At 42.2% G+C, this 19,075-nt stretch overlaps 1 protein-coding gene across 3 annotated transcripts in view; it reads left to right on the top strand.

Moving 5' to 3' along the window:
* zgc:110158 (uncharacterized protein LOC553590 homolog) overlaps positions 1-19,073 on the top strand; it is a 38,335-nt gene extending 19,262 nt beyond the window's left edge. Inside the window, exons 5-18 of one of the 3 annotated variants that reach the window (XM_034858455.1) lie at positions 6,051-6,140; positions 8,465-8,548; positions 9,806-9,865; positions 9,981-10,047; positions 10,898-10,962; positions 11,267-11,328; positions 11,508-11,553; positions 12,568-12,603; positions 12,710-12,764; positions 12,989-13,059; positions 13,419-13,497; positions 13,624-13,652; positions 13,793-13,894; positions 16,015-19,073. In XM_034858455.1, the coding sequence (XP_034714346.1) occupies positions 6,051-6,140; positions 8,465-8,548; positions 9,806-9,865; positions 9,981-10,047; positions 10,898-10,962; positions 11,267-11,328; positions 11,508-11,553; positions 12,568-12,603; positions 12,710-12,764; positions 12,989-13,059; positions 13,419-13,497; positions 13,624-13,652; positions 13,793-13,894; positions 16,015-16,044 (876 nt within the window). In that variant the 3' untranslated portion in view covers positions 16,045-19,073. The remainder of the gene's footprint in view (positions 1-6,050; positions 6,141-8,464; positions 8,549-9,805; positions 9,866-9,980; positions 10,048-10,897; positions 10,963-11,266; positions 11,329-11,507; positions 11,554-12,567; positions 12,604-12,709; positions 12,765-12,988; positions 13,060-13,418; positions 13,498-13,623; positions 13,653-13,792; positions 13,895-16,014) is intronic. The other 2 variants (XM_034858453.1, XM_034858454.1) reach the window with 2 other exon arrangements.
* Positions 19,074-19,075: the final 2 nt, after the last annotated feature.

The following is a 19,075-nucleotide window of genomic DNA, read 5'->3' on the forward strand; positions in this document are numbered from 1 at the left end:
GTTGCTACAGAATGATGGCTGAGAAGTTCAATGCAATTGACTCAATGTGTGACTATCGGGGCCAACGTTAAGTGGACACTGGCAATTGTGTACATGGTTCTATAATTTCACTGAGAAACTGCAGTGGTAGTTTAAAGTATACTCTCTTTGGCACTCAAACTTCCAATTGGGGGTAGTGGAGCACCAGTGCAGATATCTTGTGCCCACTTCACCTCCACGCTAGGTGATTTGGATAGCTTTTAACATGACAAACCCCCAACATGAACACAGAAACGGAGGTGGAGTGGAAAGGGCGATGGTTTAGGGTCCTGATGGGATTAATAGCGATTGTCTCCACATCACCTGACTAAGCTGTCCAGGCAACTGGCTTTGAAGTGAAAGTTTCATATGTATACAAATGGACTACCATTTGGTTTTAATAATGTGTTTATTAGAAGAAATGTTTTATCAGCATATTGGCGTAGTGTTTAAAATCCTTTATTTTAAGTTTAGTTGAAGCTATATTCTGGTTTCACAGCTCTCATTCTGCATACTCTTGTCTTTCGCCCTCTCTGCCTTCTCCCTGGAGTGTTGGCTAAGAGGATGTTGGGTCTACAGCATGTATTAGTGCTGTCATCTGGTGTGTGTGCATGTGTGTTTGTGCACGAGTCACTCTGTCTGGTTCAGTACGGATGCTTTGGCAGCAGCTTTTAGGGAAGCACATGTGTGTGCTTGGTGTTCATGTTGCACCAGTTTTGAGGACTATGTGCGTGTGCGCGCGGGCCAGAGCAAAACACACTGTTTTGACTGGGCTGATAAATAAGCTAGATCACCACAGTCAGCTATTTTTCCATCAGTCTCCACACTCTCACTTCTTTAACTCCCCCTCTTCCCTCTATCTTTCACTCTCTCTGTGCGCTAAGGACAGCAGGTCAAGGAGACAGTGATGAGGTACATATCAGTGTGAACCAGAATGTAGATTAGTACCCTCTCCAGGCCGGGACACAAATATAAATATATATATACACACACACACACACACAGATACATTCACTGTCTCTTTCTTCCTCTACCCCCTTTCCATCTAGTGTTTATGTCTCTGTCTTTATCCCTGTGAAAGGTATCTGGCGGAGGTCAATAATGTGTTGAGCACTATTGATCTGTCCGGTAGGTCCTATGGGGGAAAGAGAGGGAAAGGGAAATGGAGAGGGAGGGATCAATGCTATTCTGTACAGCCATCTACATACTGTACCAGCCAATCAGATCATTAGTCTTCTGTTCTCTGATAGATTGTTAATCAACACTGTGGGTTTGTACCAAGGAGGAAAAGCAAACACAACATGGCGTCCTCGCAGGGAGCCACAACTGTGGAATAACACGTCAGTTAAAAATATTTTTTCCATAAACACACCAATGTGCCGCCACAGGGAGGTGGATAAAGTTCATTACATGGCACTTTGGGTTGTCCCAATTGAAGCTGAGTGAATTTTTACAGTATTTGTTTCTCAATTACTTGTTTGGGCTATAAAATGACATAAGATTCTAGTCCAAGGTGACATCATCAGTTTACCAGCAGTCTCAAACCCAAAGATATTCCATTTACTAGCACTTTGCTGGTGTAATTTTTCTTAATTTAATGAGCAAGTCTGTAGATCCTTAAAGATATTTAAATAGACTTAAAATGTTATATAACGGTGTACAAAAACAAATATTAATAGAAAAGTGCTGCAGTTAGCAATTTTCTATCCAGGGATGAGCTTTAGTTCTGGTCTGTAGTCCAGATATTGTATTATTGATAGCCAGGTAACAGAAAAACTTACCTAATATTTTTGTGCAGCCGTGGCCCCGGCATGCTTTGACAGCTGCAGCGGAGGCCATTAAAACATAGTTTACAGTTTTAACAGTGTAAATATTCCTAGACATTTGAGAATTTGTCCCATGGGTTTTGTTGAACTTTTCTCCAGCTTCACTGAAAGAAACAAATTCGTCTCCTTCCTGCTGCATGTCAGGCATTAAAGCCCTTTCAAGGTGCGCTGCCACCCTGCGCTTCCTCTGCACAGTCCTTAACATTTACAGACTCCTCTACACATTCCCCCTGAAAATGAATAATACACCAACTACAAAAATCTATGTTTTATATCAACTAATTAGTGCATCACTGATGTCGGCTGTGGATTGCCTTCTTGAACTTGATTCCTTGCATGAAGGGATGCTCTACCTGTATGCTATGCCTGCATTAGAAGTCATTGTTTACCTGCACCGATGTGAATAAGACAAATTCCAGTTGATTTCTATTTTCTGTGAATCAAGTTATTCTGATTCAAGGAGGCAGTCTTGTCACATGGTTTTCTGGCTGTCTGCCACTTCGGATCGTTGAGTTGAAATAGACAGGTAGATATAGACAGTGCTGTGGGTGCCACTGCCAACTAAAAAACCACTGTTGGATCTTTTTTTGTACTTCCTCAGGCCAGTTGGTTTTAATAAAGACCGGCTGCATACCAAGTCTACCTCTGCTGGTGGCAACTGCGCTTTCTGAGGGCTTTCAGTTTGCTTTCCATCTGCAAATTGGCGAATGCACGAGCAGATAGTCGTTCATTAATAGTCTACAACAATAATGTGACCAAGTGATTGATTGTGAACAGAACTCTACTTATTTATTGTTTTTCTCTTCATCTATCTTTTTTTTTAACTCACCATCTCCTCTATCTCACTCTTGTGCTTTCTCTCTTTCTCTCTCCCCCAATCTCTCCCCCTGCATCTTCTTATTCCCTCTCTCTCTACTGCATCTTCTTAATCCCTCCCTCTCTCCTAGATCTTCTTATTCTCTCTCTCTCTCTCTCTCTCTCTCTCTCTCTCTCTCTCTCTCTCTCTCTCTGTGCACTCCTCAAGCGGGGGATGCCAGGGGGACAGAGTGCAGATAGGACCTGTCTCCATAGCAACAGCTTCTGCAAGCTGCTGACACCCTACTAGGGGGGCTGAGAGGAGGAGAGGTTGTGATGGGGAGGAATGGTACAATGGTTGAGGCACAGGAAAGGTGTGTGTCTTGTTGTGCACCAGTGCTGGGAAAATAAGTAAGGGGGGTCAGAGAGAGGAGAAAAGATGGAGAGAAAAGTGTGCAGAAGAAGAGATGAGAGAGAGGGTGGAGGAGGAGAGAGAGAGGCAGCCGACCCGGCTTCTTCCCCAGGGACTCAGTGGCCTGCTCATGTTCACTAGCAGAATTAGCATAAAGATGGGGGGAGGTGTGTGTGTGTTCATTTGTTATGTGTGTTGGTTTCAGATAGTCAGGAGAAGAAGGGCAGTGAGTGTATTTGTGTACATGCGTGTAATTGGTAATATGCGTTTTTGTCAAGCATACAGTGTATACCACATAAATGTAGTGTGTTCGTTAGGTGTGAGCACTTGTGTGCGTGCGTGCGTGCGTGCGTCTGTGTGTGTGTGAAAGCAACTCCCTCCCCTGGGTCTTAAACCCCCTCCCTGTTCTGGTCCTGTAGCCTGTGGTTCTCCCCTGTCTGCCACTCTGTACTGAAGCTTTGCACTTTATGAGCCTGTAATGCAACTCTTTGTGTGTCCCCGAGTGTGTGTGTGTGCGCGTTCATGTGCTTGCGTGCATTTGTTTGTTCTGGCGTACTTATGTAAGCACTTTGAACACGCATCTCTATCTATGTGTGTTGACAACAATAAAGTTATATCATATTTAACTCTCAGGCTAAACCAGTCACCCCTTTTCCTCTATCCTAGATTTTAGTTTTCCATATTGTTTGGCTGAACATAGGGCTGTAGTCAAGACTACCTTTGTCGAGTCCAAGACCAGGACTAGTCAAGTTCAAGTCAAGACGGAGTCCAAAGAGGTTAGAGTCCGAGTCAAGACCGAGTCCAGAGAGTTTCGAGTCCGAGTCAAGACCGAGTCCAAAGAGGTTAGAGTCCGAGTCAAGAGCGAGTCCAGAGAGTTTCGAGTCCGAGTCAAGACCGAGTCCAGGACAGGAAAAAAAGCTACATAGAGAGTACTGCTACAGTAGTACTAGTACTGAGCATTAGAACTGATACTACTACAGTAGTACTAGTACTGAGCATTTGCCAGTATTACAGACTGTGGCCCTATGGTTGGTTTATGGCTTCCCTAAAAAATATTGTGTTCTGTTGTTATTTGGACATGGGCTAATAGGAAATACATGTCTTTTCGGAAAAAACTAAGTTTGGTTAAACAACAATGAAAAGCGTGTAATGTAACATATGTTCGTTAACACACACACACACACACACACACACACACACACGGCTCGGCAACGTTAGCTAATGTCCGCTAGCATACAAACGGGCTAACTATGGCCAGTTAACTTTTTTATAACGTAATAAAAACCCACCCATCTCGTATTTGTAAAGCTTAATTATAATATGCTCAATAATGCTCAAACTAACGCCACAGGTCTTACGTTGACAACGTGGATGCAGATATAGGAAACTCCTAAGGCAGCTGTAATATTTACCTAGCGTTAGTAAGCTAGGCTAAAGCTGGTGCGCTAACGTTAGCAAACATCGGCGTAGCGTTAGCTAACGTTAGCTGTCTAAACTTGTAAAACACAGAACAAAATCCCCCCCTGAACTGTGTTTCACTTTCCCTCCAATAATATCATCAACATAATAAAGACAGCTAGACTTGGTCGAGACCAAAAGTCATATTGGGCAAGACCAGTGGCCGAGTCCGAGACAAGTCCGATTCCAAATACTACCAAGTCCGAGACAAGTCTGAGGCCATAGAAAAACGGTCTTGAGTCCGGACTCGAGTCCAAGACCGGACCGGTCATAATATAGTCATTTTCATTTTTTTACTTAGAAAATGTTTTCTGTTATAGTGAAGAAAAACAACATGAGCTTCCAACAGGACCCCCTATATTACCCCTATATATCTGAGAAACACTACAAACTCAACTTATTTGCTGATGACTTGTTACTATATTTTTTAGTGTAAATCTTTTGATCATATGCATTCAATGTTGCATTTTTTGTTGATGATAATGATATACAGAATACCTTGACAACATACTATAAAAATATAAATTACAAGCTCATAAAAGCAGTAGAAAATAATCTTTGTATGTGGAAACTAAGCTCAGATAAATTTGTAATCCAAAGTGAAAATAACCTTAATAAAATTAACCATAATACCCTGACAGTCAAAATATGGACCATTAGTAAACATATGTTTGATAAGATATGGAAATTATGTGTGTGAAATCAGAGCTAAAAATAACACTGTAGTTAGCATTTTTATTTTATTTATTTAAAACATTTGTCTGTTTTGTTTGCAATGGATGCACTTGGCTGTACCTTTTTTTTCTTTCTTTTTTTTTCTTCTTTTTTTTTTAATAAACTAGCAAAACCAGTTAATGTTTCCACAGTCCATGCTGAGGTGTCACTGTTACATTCATTTGCATACAACAAAACGTTCTACAAGTCGTATGGAAACGTGACATCTGAGAGGTTCTACTTCTGCTGTTTGTTAAATAATCAAACCGATCGTAGAACTTCGTCGTTTTTATATCAGAAAGACCATATAAAATACTACATATAATCATACGAATCATTGCATACCTTGTAGATGAATAGGTTTTGACTTCAAGCAACAGCTTAAGTTGGTCAGTAATGCAATACCCCTCAATACTAAGTAGTGTGGATGATGACACGGATCTCCTTACATCTTTGTGCCACTGAAACTTTATGAATGTTGGTGAGATTTTCCCTTGAATGTTTGTCTTCACTTCTACCCTAGATCACAGAAAAAGATGAGCTTCTCTTCTCGTCTCTACTGCAGAGATGAGGGAACGATTTGAAAGTTTCAATAGACACTTTTCTGAATTAACCATTAAACTTTAGATAAGAAAAGGGGGGGTTGTTCTGATTGCCTGACTTGTTCTGACTGCCTCCTATAGTAATTTTGTGGCCAATGCATTGTGTACATAAATATTACTGTACAGCAGTTAGACACAATGACTCACTCTCTCACTCACTCACACACTCTCACTTAACACATAACACAAAACACCACATTTAATCAACAAGTTTGTGTGTTTCAGAGCGCAGCGGCAGCGCCCAGCCCCGTGATGGGCAACATGCCCCCGAACGACTCCATGCCAGGTGGTCCCATGCCCCCAGGCTTCTTCCAGGTATGACTTACCCTCTCTGTCACTGTCCTGTTAACTCCTCAATCACCTCCACTAACACACATCTCTGTCGCTCAACCATTTATCCACCTGACTCTCCCAAAACAAATTGTGTAAAGTTAAGGCAATATTCTTTGAATTCCATCCATTACTATGAGTTGTAATATTTAATATCAAAGAACAGTATATTTCTTTAACTCAGTCCTGTTTAAATTAAAAATGCAGGGCATTTCAGACCTATTAAATTATATATTTACCTTTTTTAAAAATAGCCTGACATTTCAAAACCTACAGTGTGGCTAGAAACATCAAAATCAGCTAATTTGATACATAGTCTACAAGTTTATTGTTCACCTGTAAAAAGTTTTTTTTTTTTTTTTTTTTTTTTTTTTACATTTAGTCAGACTTCTTTATCACAAAGTGTTTTAACAATCAATATCAGCCTCAAAAATCCAGTATCAGGCCGGGTCTAGTAATTAAATTCTCAACACTAAAATCAATATTCGAGTTTGATCAGATGACACCACAATTCCAACTCAGATTCCCACATTTTTTGAAACATTGTTTATTCCACTCTCAATATTTACACCCACCTGAGTCTCTGATGCTCACACCGTTCATTCGCCTGTGGCTCGCTCTCGCTGAGCTGACGTTTGACCGACTCGTGATTCAGTCATCTCGTATTCATCCACTCTCCACTCCTTCCATCTCCGTCTCTTGTCTGTGACCTGTCTCAGCTCTGTGAAGGGAAAGGTTTTAGTGTGGGAGATGGCTGTCTGAACAGCATGAGACACACACTTATACATATATACTAATGCATACAGGTCTACGTGCACACATTTACAAACAAACACACACGTCCTCCGTGAGGTAGCGGTGTGATGGACAGCACTGGCATTTGGCAGGAGGCACGATAAGGTGGTGGAGAAGAGTCGGAGAGAAAAGGCGAGTGTCGCGATGGAGAGAGGGAAGGATAGAGGGAGATGAAGAGGGGTGAGAAGAAGAATAAGAAGACAGGGAAATGTGAAAGATCAGTGCCACCAGGATCGTAGCCCAGTGTTGTTTCTGTGGCTACCTACCACTCCATTGTTTGCTTGCTGAGAGCGAGGCAATGTGCTGAGAGGATGGTGTTGGTGGTGGTGAGGGGGGGATTAGTGAGAGTACGACTGTGAATAAGTGTGAAGTGAAGGGAGGGGGAAAGAGGGTGAGGAGAGACGCATGTAAGTGCTATTTATAACGTGTGTGTGTGTGTGTGTGTGTACTTATTGTAACTGAAAGCTTATTTTGTTTGCTGGCAAATATGGTTCATGCACATTGTTGGGGCAGGGTATCATTTAAAGTCTTTTCGATACTCTTGAGAAATATGAACACGTTGTGCTTTTCATTTAACAAAGAGGCTGCATGCTCAAATGTGTAATGGTGTTGTAACACAAGCAGCTGTACAGGAAGTTGGTCTGAATTAAATCAACAAAAAGAAAGTCTAAAAGTGGCTAAAACAACAGTTTAAATTAAAACTGGTCCGCTCAAACTGAGAGAGAAAAAGATCTTTGCTGCAATGTCTATTTGCATGATCAGTTAATGTCCCCATGACCACTTACCAGATAATAAACCAAATAAATAATGAAAAGCAATGAAAAGCGTAAATAAGACTGTTGCATAATGAGTTATTTATTAGGGGTCGTTAACCCCTTGTCTTTGGGTGAAAAGTCAGCAATATCACAGCAGTGTGTCGAAGGAGCTCGGGGGTTTCTCTTGTTGATACATTGTCATACTGAAGTAGCTCCATAACTAGCAAAAACAACTTTAACTTGTTTCTGTCAGTATCATCTTTGTGGTTTGAAGTTGCCACTAGTGCCTGTTTTGCTGCTTCCTGTCCTGTTGCAGCGAGCCTTTGGCAACACTGTCCCCATGTGGTTGAGAGGACAACTGCATGTTGTCCTCTGACCTGAGGGCCCCTCAGGTCCCCCTCCTCTCTTTCATCGTAGCCCAACATGTTGAAGCAATCCAGTGAAACAGTTATGCTTGATACCGATTTTTTTCTTTTCTTTTTCTGTTGGACTTGTTTCTTTTTTGGACTCTATGGCAAATTAAAACTGTTGTCTTGTTGGGCTTTGACTTGTAATTCTGTGTTGTTGTTTTTTTGTTAAGGACTACATTATCTAAGCTTTATCCATCTTGTTGCTCCTCTTCTTTCTCCTCAACCTGAAGACTCCTCGCTGAATCCCCCCCCTCGTCTTCTTCTTTCTCATGATTTTTGGGTAATTCCTCCAGGTGTAAAGCCCACTTTTGGGCCCTCCCCTATCTGATATCGCTCTTCTTTCTTAAAGGGACCACCCGGCTCTCAGCAGTCCCCCCACGCACAGCCCCCCCCACACAACCCCAGCAACCCCATGATGGGACCCCATGGCCAGGTAAGATGCAAACTCTTTCTCTCAAACACCCCTCTCTCTCTTTCATTCCCTCTAAATCCCCCCCTCCTCGCCCGCACACAAGTTCTTTTTCTTTCCATTCAATATTCACACAATTTGTTCTTCCTCTCCTAACCTTGAGCCCCGTTGGTTTTAGTTTTGTTCTGGCTAACTCCTCGTAGATATCGGCCCCTCTGGTCCCCCTTGGCTCCTTTTTTAATGAAAGCCAAGCATCCAAAGGCACCAGGGCCCGCTCCTCTCCAATGCCCCGAACCGGCTGTCCCTGTGTGGGATGAATAATTCACTCCTTGCCCCACCCCCGGAGCAGCTTGTGGGGGGTTGCACACTTATCTGCTCTTCCACTCTTAACACTCATGCACAAACGCACACAGCATACTCCCCTCCGGTCTGCTTACTTGTTCTTGCACATGAATAAAACAGGGGACAGGCACTATGGAAACGTCACATAAACACATGGGTACACATTGGTACCCCCACTTTCCAGACATATAAAACAAAGTTTTACTCAGTCTTCCAACTAGATAAAAGTGTATGCAAAATATTGAGTCATAATAAACTTTTATTCTCAGTCAGCGTGGGTTTCAACACATGTCCAGAACAGTAGCTACTGATGCCACTGTGAAGATAAATCTAGCCTTTGGCCATTAACCGCGGTAGCCCGGCTCTTCATTCTTGTGGTTTCTGGTTTCTTTCTTGTGTGCGAGAGTGTGGACATGCTTCCTCTAAGGCTTTTGGACGGTGTTGTTGGCCTGAGGTGTCTTTAACTATACCGGCAGACCACAGGCCTAATCATCTTACACCACAGGGAGAGCAGGCAGGCTTGGCAGGGAGCTGTGTGAGCGCTGTCTTTGCACACACACGCATACACACACACACACACACACACAGACACACGCATAAACAAATGCACACGCACATACACACACACACACACACACACACATATTGACCTGCACACACACAAACCTTTGCTTTGAACGTGTGTATAAACAGGCATTGTTAAAAATACTAAAATACTGACTCGCCTGTGTTTATTTTTTATGTTTTTAGACGGATGTGTTGTTGATCGTTCAGTGTCATCCTCCATTCTCCAACCACACTGTGCATCTGTGTGTCCTCAGTGCAATGCCTGTTTGAGTGCTGTTGGATGTATCAATAATGTAAATGTTTTCTCTGTGTCCCTCTTTTCCCACCCTCAACCCCTTTTTTTTCCCCTCTTTCCTCCATTTCTCACCGCAGCCTTTCATGTCACCACGGTATCCAGGTGGACCGCGTCCCCCACTCCGAATGCCAAATCAGGTAGCAGTTTTATTTATCATTTTTTGGTCGCCTTTTTCTTTTTTTGACAAGTCAGAATTTCACTGTTGCCAACGTGAATGCAAGTCCTTATTTTCCATGCCTGGTCCTTCCTCAGCCTCCGGGGGGAATCCCTGGATCTCAGCCTCTCCTGCCAAACAGTTTGGACCCGACAAGACCGCAAGGTAACGATGTTCTCATAGTCAAAATTCTGAGAAGGGGTTCCATATAATGAAATTTGATCATTTGGCATAGTAGATGTGGTCTATGATAAATTGTGACTCTACTATGGCTGTAACTTATGATTATCATTTATTATTATTGATTCATTCTGAGCAATTCTTCAACTATACAATTACTCTTTTATTCCATAAGATGTCAGAAAATAACGGGTAACAGCAGGTCTTGTTCCTTCAAAACACAGTACTGACAATAATTTGGTTATAAATATAAATGCTTAATAATAAATGTCATACTTTAGGTGATTTGTAATTAATCAGCATTCTCTGCAATATAAAAAATGTCTAAAAGTCTTAGATTTAACTTGGTCAGCCCTGCAGAAACTCTAAATAGAAGTAAATTAGTTTTTTTAAACCCAAGGATTTAGTTTGTAATAAAAAAAGTTGAAAAAAAGCTGCAAATCCCCTGTAAATATTGTACAAATATTTGTCATTTTTGTTTGACACATTGTATAATCAAATGATTAAAATGTTTTCTTAAGTCATTGCAGCATACACATTTTTGTTATCTATTCCGATTTTTTTTTTTGTTGAGAAATTCAGTGCTCCCCCCCTTGTTCTGTGTGGATTGAGTTCTTGTGGGTGTGTCTGGCTCAGTGGTGATTTTAGCTGCAGATTACAGCTTCAGCGGCCAGCGGGTTACAACTAATGGGATTAGGATAAAGGCATTGTCTGTGGCACGTCTTCATTCCTGTTTTTAAGAGACAAGCCTTATGTGGATTCACACCAGCACTAGTGTTTTATGTGATTATGTGCGCCACAGTCCATGTGTGACTCTGTGGGTGTGTTCTTGCAGGACATCCTAACATGGGTGGACCTATGAGGATGAACCCTCCTCGAGGAATGGCCATGGGCCCACAGGTATGATGAGCAACACACACACACCCTCATTCTTATCAAATTTATATTACTGTCTATATAGGTGTGGTAGCTACAAGCTGAAATTGTATCTTTTCTTAGATAGTATTGTCTTCCATATACTTATCTCTCACAGCTGCTCTCAGTCCATTAATGTACGTGTGATACTAGAAACTGTAGCACAAAAGGCCAAATCCAACACCCTTTAAGAATTAGAATGACCAACAAAAATAGAAATATTATTGAGAATCAATAATGACTTATTGTTGAATGTTCTTACAGTGTTTATTAATGATTTGTCTTACAGAATTATGGAGGTATGAGGCCTCCTCCCAACTCTATGGGCGGTCCCATGCCAGGAATGAACATGTAAGTTAAAACATCTCATTTAGCTAGTAAAATGATGACTCTTTGTCTCTATGCAGGTTATAAAAGGTCCTCTACAAGTTATGGACATTTTTTCTTCACACTATTTTTCATCTTTTCCTGTCTTTCATTGTCTCTCTTCCCTTTATTCTTCTCTTCCTTCTTTCATTGTTTTGTCTCAGGGGTCCCGGAGGAAGAGGGCCTTGGCCAGGACCTAATGCCAACTCTGTGAGTCAGAAAGCCTTGACCTTTCAACCATGCCACATAAAGGTGTTGGGCAGAGAAAGAGGAAATAACTTGCAGTGCCCTACAATCCTGTACAACAGCCCAGCAAAATACAAACGTTCCCCTTAAGACTTTCCCCTATGGTTCAGCAGCGTGTTGATTTTGCTCTGTAAAGTGTGATTTATGCTTCTGCATTAAAGCCACACTGTGGCTACTTACGTAGGTACCTGGAGACATGGACCCAATGCCGGACTCCTGACGTGCACCTCTCAATGTAACTACACGTCGCGGCGACTCATGTCACTAGGCTGTGGCCCGGTTGCGTTGCATTCCCCTACTCATTTCTTAGTTCTCCTTCTCCATGGACGACATGAAATCAAGGAGACGGTTTGCTTTTCCTGCTACAGATTTCCCACCTTTGTCATAAAGCAAAGGGGGGACACTTTGTTTCACTCCCCTGACTCTAGAGTTTGTACTCACTCTTAAGCTAATCGCCATCACTCTTATCCCTTGCTCTAACACACACACTCCCCACGTACAAACACACGCCGGCCCTGCTAAGAGATCGACGTACACACCAACGCGGTATAAACTTCAGGCCACGTACGTACGTAAACGATATGCTGAGACATGACAACGTGTTTCAGGACCAAAAAATAAATAAAAATAAAAACACGGAGGAAAACAACAACACTGCAGCAAAAGCGACATCTGCAGCTCACGAACAACACACAGACACAGACGTACACAAACGCACACACAAGCAGATCCCTGGAGGACATTTGAAGGGATAGTTAAGTGACAACAGTACAAACTGTGGTCTCAAAAACCTTCAAAAGAGTTGAAACATGTCCTTGCTGCAGTATGAACATTTATAAGGTTTATAAAAATAATGTGTATTGCAGGTCTGTTGTAATGGATTGTAAAGTGATCGTCCTTTTTCGTCCAACCTGTATAGATTCACATTTAGTGTCTGACCCTTAGATCTGATTATCTGTTTGCTCTCTCCCCATGCAGATAGCCTACTCCTCCTCATCTCCAGGAAACTACGTGGTGAGTTCCACATAGTGAGCTCCTAGATACAGTTTAAATTGAATTGTACTGATACTTCATGTTCTTATGAGTGTAATTTTAACCTCCATCACCGATTGTTCCCCAGGGTCCTCCAGGAGGAGGAGGTCCACCTGGAACTCCCATCATGCCCAGCCCAGGTGGTGCGTCACCTAACTACATCCCCAGCACTAACACTTTTGTCAGAAATAGATGTCCCTCGCATTTTTTCCTCACAGAACAAGCATGAATATGTCCCCTTGCCAACCAAGCACCATCAATGTTTCTTTTTTACTTTTCAGTGTTCATTTGTTAGATAACACATTTATTTAATGATGATTAACATCATCCCCCTGTCACCTAACTGAAGTTTGTTTTTTCCCCTCAGATTCGACTAACTCCAGTGAAAACATCTATACAATGATGAATCCTATCGGACCGGGAGGCAACAGACCCAATGTGAGTCTCACACAAGATTTAAGTTAAAAAAACGCTCTGTAATGTTGTTTTAAAGGTTTAACTTTCCAGGCTGGTAAGAATTGTGGATGTTGCAATAATTAAAATTACACAACCATGCCGACAAAACTTAATTCAGCTCAAATGGGGTTTACAACCACATTACGGGGCACCAGTACAATTCCACATTAGAGAAACATAACGCAGCCACACTGAGCTCAGTAAGAATCGACTGGAAGTGAACCAGGAAGAATACATTTAATCATCTCTACTTCACCCTGAGCTGAAAAGACCACATAGGTCAAACATGAAAAATATAGCTTGCAGTAATTTATGAGGCTTGCTCTACATCTTTTCACCAGTTCCCTATGGGACCTGGGCCTGACGGGCCAATGGGACCTATGGGAGCCATGGAGCCACACCACATGAACGGATCACTAGGTGGGCTTAAACACAGAGCTGCTTTACAAATCCCTGACAGCTGATATGTGTACAACTAAAATAGTGCTTTAGTTTGGGACAAGTTTACCTCGAAAAATAATCAAATTATTTGTTTCACTCCTTCAGGGTCTGGGGATATGGACGGGTTGCCAAAGGTGAGTGAAATTCAGATTTTCAATAACCTTCTCCTGTTTCTTTCTAATCTTTACTTTCTATACTTACTACTACTTAGTACTATTTATAAGAAGCAGTCTCAATGCAGTTTTTTTCCTTTTTTCGACCTCTCTTCCTCCAGAGCTCCCCTAATAACATGGGGGGCATGAACAACCCTCCTGGAACGCCGAGAGATGACGGCGAAATGGGCGGGAACTTCTTGAACCCATTCCAAAGCGAAAGTGTGAGTAGAGCGAGTGACTGGCATCTCACGACCCTTAACAGTTATCCTTGACTTCATGACAAACCAGTGCAAGAATGCAAGCAGAGGGTTTGCCTGATTTTCTTTTTAAAATTTTGATCTCAGACTATTGATAATGTTCTGGGAAAGTTTGTGTCTTGTCCCTATTTTTTCATTATTTTTCTTTTTTAGCTATATTGATTAGTCTAACACTCATGTTATCTGAGCGGAGAGCTAACATAGTTTCTTTTTAACTGACACCTCCTCTTAGAGGCCCTGCTTTGTTTGTCGGTAGGTAAAGGCATGCTTATAATAAGCGCAGTAGATAAAAGGAAGTGTGTTGAAGTAGACATCTTCACTGGTCCAAAATGTTGTACACAATTTGTCACCAACATGGGGACAACCTACCCAAACCCAAGACAGTAAAAATAAAAAAGGTGAAAGAACGAGAGAAACAATCAGAACCCATCCAATTAGAAGGCCTGATCCAGAATGCGGTTTGAACAGGCCCAAATAGAGAGAGATCAGCAATTACTGAACACCCACAGTCGGGAAATTTTTTCCTGCAGCAACAAGTTTCATTGATATACCAGACACACGGATCATTTTGATCAGATTCAACTCGATATCTGGGTCACGTCTGTTAAAAGAAACCAAGCAGACCTGTAAAGACCTCTACTTTTGAGTGCTGCACTCATGCGTAAAGTCTTTTCACTCCATTACTTGGGACACAGCACTATAGATTTTAAAGGCAAAACATGCTAAGCTGATTCTGAAGCTCCCAACTGCATGTTCATTATAGAAAATAATAATAAAATAGGGCTATGAAGAATAGCCGATGTTCTGCTTGCATTGTAGCCGCATACTTATCACTTAGAAATTCATTGTACACCCTCTGTATCAGTGATCAGTTGATGGTGACAAACCTCAGTAGTCTTTTTCATTTATTTGTCAATCACGTTTATTTCAGCTTTAAGACCAAAGTAGTTGCTAAAGTTTTGGAGGGGCAGACTGTGTCCCTTGCACTGTGTAAGATTGTGACGGTCTCTTAGCCTCAGCCTGGAGAGCCCCGGGGTGCACAGGCTGGAATTATAGTTGCGCTTTAATACCCGGATTCAACCAATCAGCAGTAGGACTGGGAATCCTTAGAAATATTTAAAAATAAGAGCTGTTTAGAGCTATCATTAGTGCAGGATGACACGTTTTCTAAATCTTTCTGTGAGGAACATTCTGTATGTTTGGAATTTAACTCAGTTCACACTGAGAGCTGTGATTCACCAACCTGATAACCGTCCGTCAGTGACTCGAGTCTGTCTGGCGTGTTCCGTGCCATTGTCCGTCCGGAGTGGTCCGGAGGGGCCATCGGCCTTCATTTTGACCGACCCGACACGCTCAGTCGGGGGGCGGGCACTGCCTGCAGTCTGACTCAAATGACCAATCTGATTGGTTGAGTGGAAACCCTCTCAAAATCTGACGAAAATCTTTTAAACTGACCTTTGTCGATCTGAAATGAATATTCAGCAGTTGCACGGCCGACACACGTGTCGTTGAGTAAAATATGAGATTGACTCTGAACAAGCCGCCATGACAGTCTGGCTTCGAATTTTTTGAGAAACCAGACCCAGGTGACTCGTTCGTCCAATCAGCTGCCCCTTTTTATTTATGGCAACAATACAGATTAGCGCAGACTGCTGTTATAGAGCTGTATTACGTCTCGTCGCGTTGGTGTGTTCCGAGGAACTTTTTCGACCAACTCGGGGAGACTGATCAGTCCATCTGCCTTTTCAGCCGACGGTCAGCCGTCAGGTCGGTGTGTCAGGGGCTTTAAGGTTAAACCGCTGTCAACAATCTTCATGTATTTAAAACTAAAATTGGCAAAATTAGTATTTAAAAGTAAATCTTGGGATGAATAATAGGTAAACAAGGCTATTGGTTTCCGATGCTCTGTTTTATTTACAATATCCAGCTCTAATCTAAGCAGTCTCGGAGCCCAGCTGGATCCTTAGTCTGTGCTTCCTCCAGCTTGGCAGGGCTGGGTCTGAGCGCCCTCTGGTGTTTACATGTTGTCAGTGACATATCCACTCATCTGTGCCCTCCTCCCCCTTCCCTCTCTCTCTTTTCAGTATTCACCCAACATGACGATGAGTGTGTGATTTTATTTTTTTCTCCCTGTTTTTGTATTTTTCTTAATTTCCCCTCCTTTTTTGTACCCCTACACCTGTTTTTTTTTTCTTCTTTTTTTCAATTCAATCCTTCACCTCGGATTGGACACATCTCCTCCTCACACACATCCTTTGCCCCCCCCCCCCCGCCCACATTGGATCCGCTCTCCCCTCCCCCTGCAATTTACCTTCTCACTTGGGAACTCTATGGCCACGCAGCCTTCTGGGACAGCCCTTGAGCATGCTGGAACTCTAATTAAGACGGGCCCTCCTGGAGCATGCAAGATGGCCGCCGGTCTGAATAGGAAGCAGTCACAGAGCAACAGGAAGAGCCTCCTCTCTGACTCCGGCCCCCGCCTCCCTGGCTTTCTGTCAGGTTCTAGACAATGAGCGAGGGAAGGAGGACAAACGGAGAGAAAGTGGAAGAGAGGAGACTGGAGAACACTCCCTCCCATGAGGACAGGTTTTTAAGCCGCTGCCTGGAAGCTTCTCAACCGCAACTTTGGACATTTTGTTTAGTTGCCTTTCCTCCCCAATTCAGTTGAGGGTCAGATGAAACCACCCCCTTTTCCCCCCACATTGTGACTTTCTGTGTGTACATTTTTTACAGAGGTTGTGTGATGATCAGTAAACTCTCCCCCCATCCCCTATTTCTTTGTGTATGTATTGTATCATTGCTATTTTTATTATTGTAATATTGTTATTAATGATATTGATCATTTTAAGATTAGGTTTTAATTTCTGTTGTTTCTAAGGGCACATTATTATGATGAAGACAGCACATGTACACGCAAATCAGACATTATGTGCTGTGTAGCATGTGGCTAAATGTGAGCACACTGCCCCTGCAGGTAAGATGTTATCCATCACGGTACTGATTGGCCCTCTTTTCATTTTTTGTTTTGTTTTGTGTCAGCAGCCATCTAAATTTTTAACTGCTTGTTCAGTAATCCAAACCAGAAGAAGAAGCAGCTCCTGTTTTAGTAGCTTCCATGCAGTGAAATGCACAGCTCTATTTATTTATGTACTTTAAATTTGTCTTATGAGTCATTGTTACTTTTTTTTTTAAAGTGTTATCCCTGTTTTTTTCTTAATTGCAGAACTAGTAGCAACTGTGTAAATATGCAGATCCAGTCAACAGCGTCTCCTCATCTCCGTGTTACATCCTTAGACCCCTCCTTTTTCTGAGCCCTGAAGGGGCCGACGCCCCCCCCCCCCACCCCCACACACACTCAGGCTGCTTCCACTACCGCTGCCCTCTTAGGTTACTGTTCACTCCAACATGTGCGTAGGCTACGGTATCGTCTCTGCTAAACTGTGGTGAACACTTGGCTTGTTTTTTGTTTGCTGAGGAGTCCTCAACACACTGATGTATGTCTGTGCTTTATGGAATTTCTGCTTTCCCACACCAGTCAGTTCAGCTTGCAGACATGTTGTCACACATGCAGCACTCCCTCTGAAAGGACTTCTGGCTCTCTGCTCATCGGATCAATGGCGTTTTTTTTTTATGTCTGAGCAAAGCAGAAAGAGGAAAGGTGTTGCTCAGTTTGACTGTAACTGGTGGCCTCCCTCCCTTTGCTCATCTTGAAAAAAAAAGACCTCCGTCCTTTTCCTTTCTCTCACCTTTTCAGCGGGCCAGCATCGCCACACGGCCACACACACCACCCCTCTCTCTTCTTTTTTTTTTGTACAACTCTCCATCTTTTGATTTCAAGTTTTTTGTAAATACTGTAAAATGCATTTTGATATCATTGACATGTTTTGATATTTTCAAATCACAACAACAGTTGATCAGAAACGTGCTGATTCGGGGCAACTGTGTGTGTTCGTTCAGAGATGGTGTTTCTTTGATGACGAGGAACAGAAACTGGAGCTGCTATAGACTATTATGCTATTTCACCTCATCACAGACAGACGCTGTGGCGCTTCACTGTGCATCAGAGCCATAGCGTCAAGTGGTCTAAGAGGACAAGGGAGGACAATTTTGTAGTGAGTGTGTTTGAACGCCTTTTAGCTAACTCACTGTCACACGCATTTCCTTAACAAATCCTTAAATTAACATGATTCTTGTCCAGAAGCCTCCTATGTTCTTGGAAAATTTGAAGCGAGGTGGCGAAAAAGCCACAAAACGGGCATATTTTTCACTGTGTTTCACAAGGAAGTTGCAAGAACAGAGCAAAAGAGGCCAGTTTTTCATAATAAAAGTCGTCCCTTCTGTGTCTGCCCCGGATACCTTGCATTAAACTACCCTCTTGACACAACCGAAGCCCAAAGAAGGCCACACGGACACTGGGTCTCAATCTGACACACCAGGGACCAGAGTACAGACTTTACTATGAAGGATTTTTTTTTTTTATTGTATCTATTTAAAATGGGGTGAGGAGAAATGTTTTGGGAAAGTAACGAGAAAAAAAAATAACGGACAGATTTGTTCCTATTGCTATGAAGAGGTAGAGAGAGTGCGGGAACAGGCGTTTCCTCCCCTGTACTTTGAAAAACTGTTGTATAAAATGCAGTGAAACTTCTCTCTAGCTTTCTGTCCTGTAAGTAAAGCTGTCACAACGTTGATCATTTCTGTATTTCTATTGTGCTGATGTATAATACTGTAACATTCAGGGGTAGGGAGGGTTAAGAGAGGAATTTTTGAGGGGAGTAAAGATTTTTCTGTTCAGTTCCTCATTTTTTTTCCCCCTCTTGATGACAAAGCAGTATTGAATATGAGGCAGTCTCTCCTTGGGGAGTTGCTTTGTATCTCATGTTAGGGTAGTTTCAGATCCTAAATGTCTCGTGTAGTAAAATGAGAGGTTCCTTCTTCGTACGTTTCTTTATATTGTAAAGTTTCTTTAGACAAAAAATGTTGCTTATTGGAAAAAAGGTGGGAAAAATGCATTGATAATAAATGTAATTTCTTTTGGTTTTGTTTTATTTTCATCAAGTTGTCAGTCGTTTTTGCCTGTGTCCCCCTTGTTGTAGATACATATTAAAAACAAATAAAATGACTTCACTCCTTTTGCCATGAACA

Source organism: Etheostoma cragini, chromosome 20, assembly GCF_013103735.1.
Source record: "Etheostoma cragini isolate CJK2018 chromosome 20, CSU_Ecrag_1.0, whole genome shotgun sequence".
Taxonomy (NCBI): Eukaryota; Metazoa; Chordata; class Actinopteri; order Perciformes; family Percidae; genus Etheostoma; species Etheostoma cragini.